The 829-nt window shown below is 53.3% G+C and overlaps 1 protein-coding gene across 1 annotated transcript in view; it reads left to right on the plus strand.

The window, feature by feature from the left end:
* The window catches only part of EMH_0064630 (ARF1-directed GTPase-activating protein, putative), a gene marked incomplete at both ends in the record, with an annotated part of 4,555 nt that overhangs the window by 3,270 nt on the left and 456 nt on the right, over positions 1 to 829 (plus strand). Inside the window, 3 exons of the mRNA XM_013498287.1 lie at positions 41 to 160; positions 214 to 464; positions 702 to 759. Coding sequence (XP_013353741.1) covers positions 41 to 160; positions 214 to 464; positions 702 to 759 — 429 coding nt within the window. The remainder of the gene's footprint in view (positions 1 to 40; positions 161 to 213; positions 465 to 701; positions 760 to 829) is intronic.

The following is an 829-nucleotide window of genomic DNA, read 5'->3' on the forward strand; positions in this document are numbered from 1 at the left end:
AAATATCTATAAAGAGCTTTTGTTTGTGTTTACGCTGCAGGGGAGCGAGTGGATTGCGCAGCAGTCGAAGAAACTCTCCACAACATTCAGTGCGGCAACCCTTCTGCTGCTGCTGCTGCTGCTGCTGTTGCTGCTGCTGCTGCTGCTGCTGGTGCTTCTGGTTAGCTGCGGCTGTGCGATGCTTGAAGCCTCTGTTTGTTTTTGTGTTTGCAGCGGGGGGCGAAGGAAACGACAGCAGCAGCCCCTCCTCCTCCCCTGATGGAGAGCAGCAGCAGCAGCAGCAGCAGCAGGGGGATGAGCCGCAGCGCGGCAGCAGCGGGGTGCTGCAGTCTATGCGAGAGCTAACCCGCCGCTCTATATCAAATGTAACGCAGGTTGTACGCAGCAGCAGCAGCAACAGCAACAGCAGCGGTGCAGCAGAAGGGGGCAGCGTTCTTGATAAGGCCAGAGAGAGCCTCAGCTCAGTGAGAGAATTTCTGCTGCTGCTGCTGCTGCTGTTGCTGCTGCTGTTGTTGCTGCTGCTGCTGTTGCTGCTGCTGCTGCTAGTCTTACTGTTGCACTTGCTGCTGGTGCTGCAGTTGCTCGCTGCTACTCCGCTGCTGTTGGCGAGCCCGCAGCAGCAGTACCTGGCGTCTATAGAGAGGTGTTGCTGCTGCTGTTGTTGCTGCTGCTGCTGCTGCTGCTGCTGTTGTTGTTTTCAGTTAACTGCTGTTGCTGCCGGCTGGCTGCAGCCAGCAGAGGTTCCGCCTCCTGCTTGCGGTGAGCATATATATATATATATATATATATATATATATATATATATATATATATATATATATATATATAT

This window comes from Eimeria mitis, genomic scaffold, assembly GCF_000499745.2.
Source record: "Eimeria mitis Houghton genomic scaffold, Emh_scaff3308, whole genome shotgun sequence".
Taxonomy (NCBI): Eukaryota; Apicomplexa; class Conoidasida; order Eucoccidiorida; family Eimeriidae; genus Eimeria; species Eimeria mitis.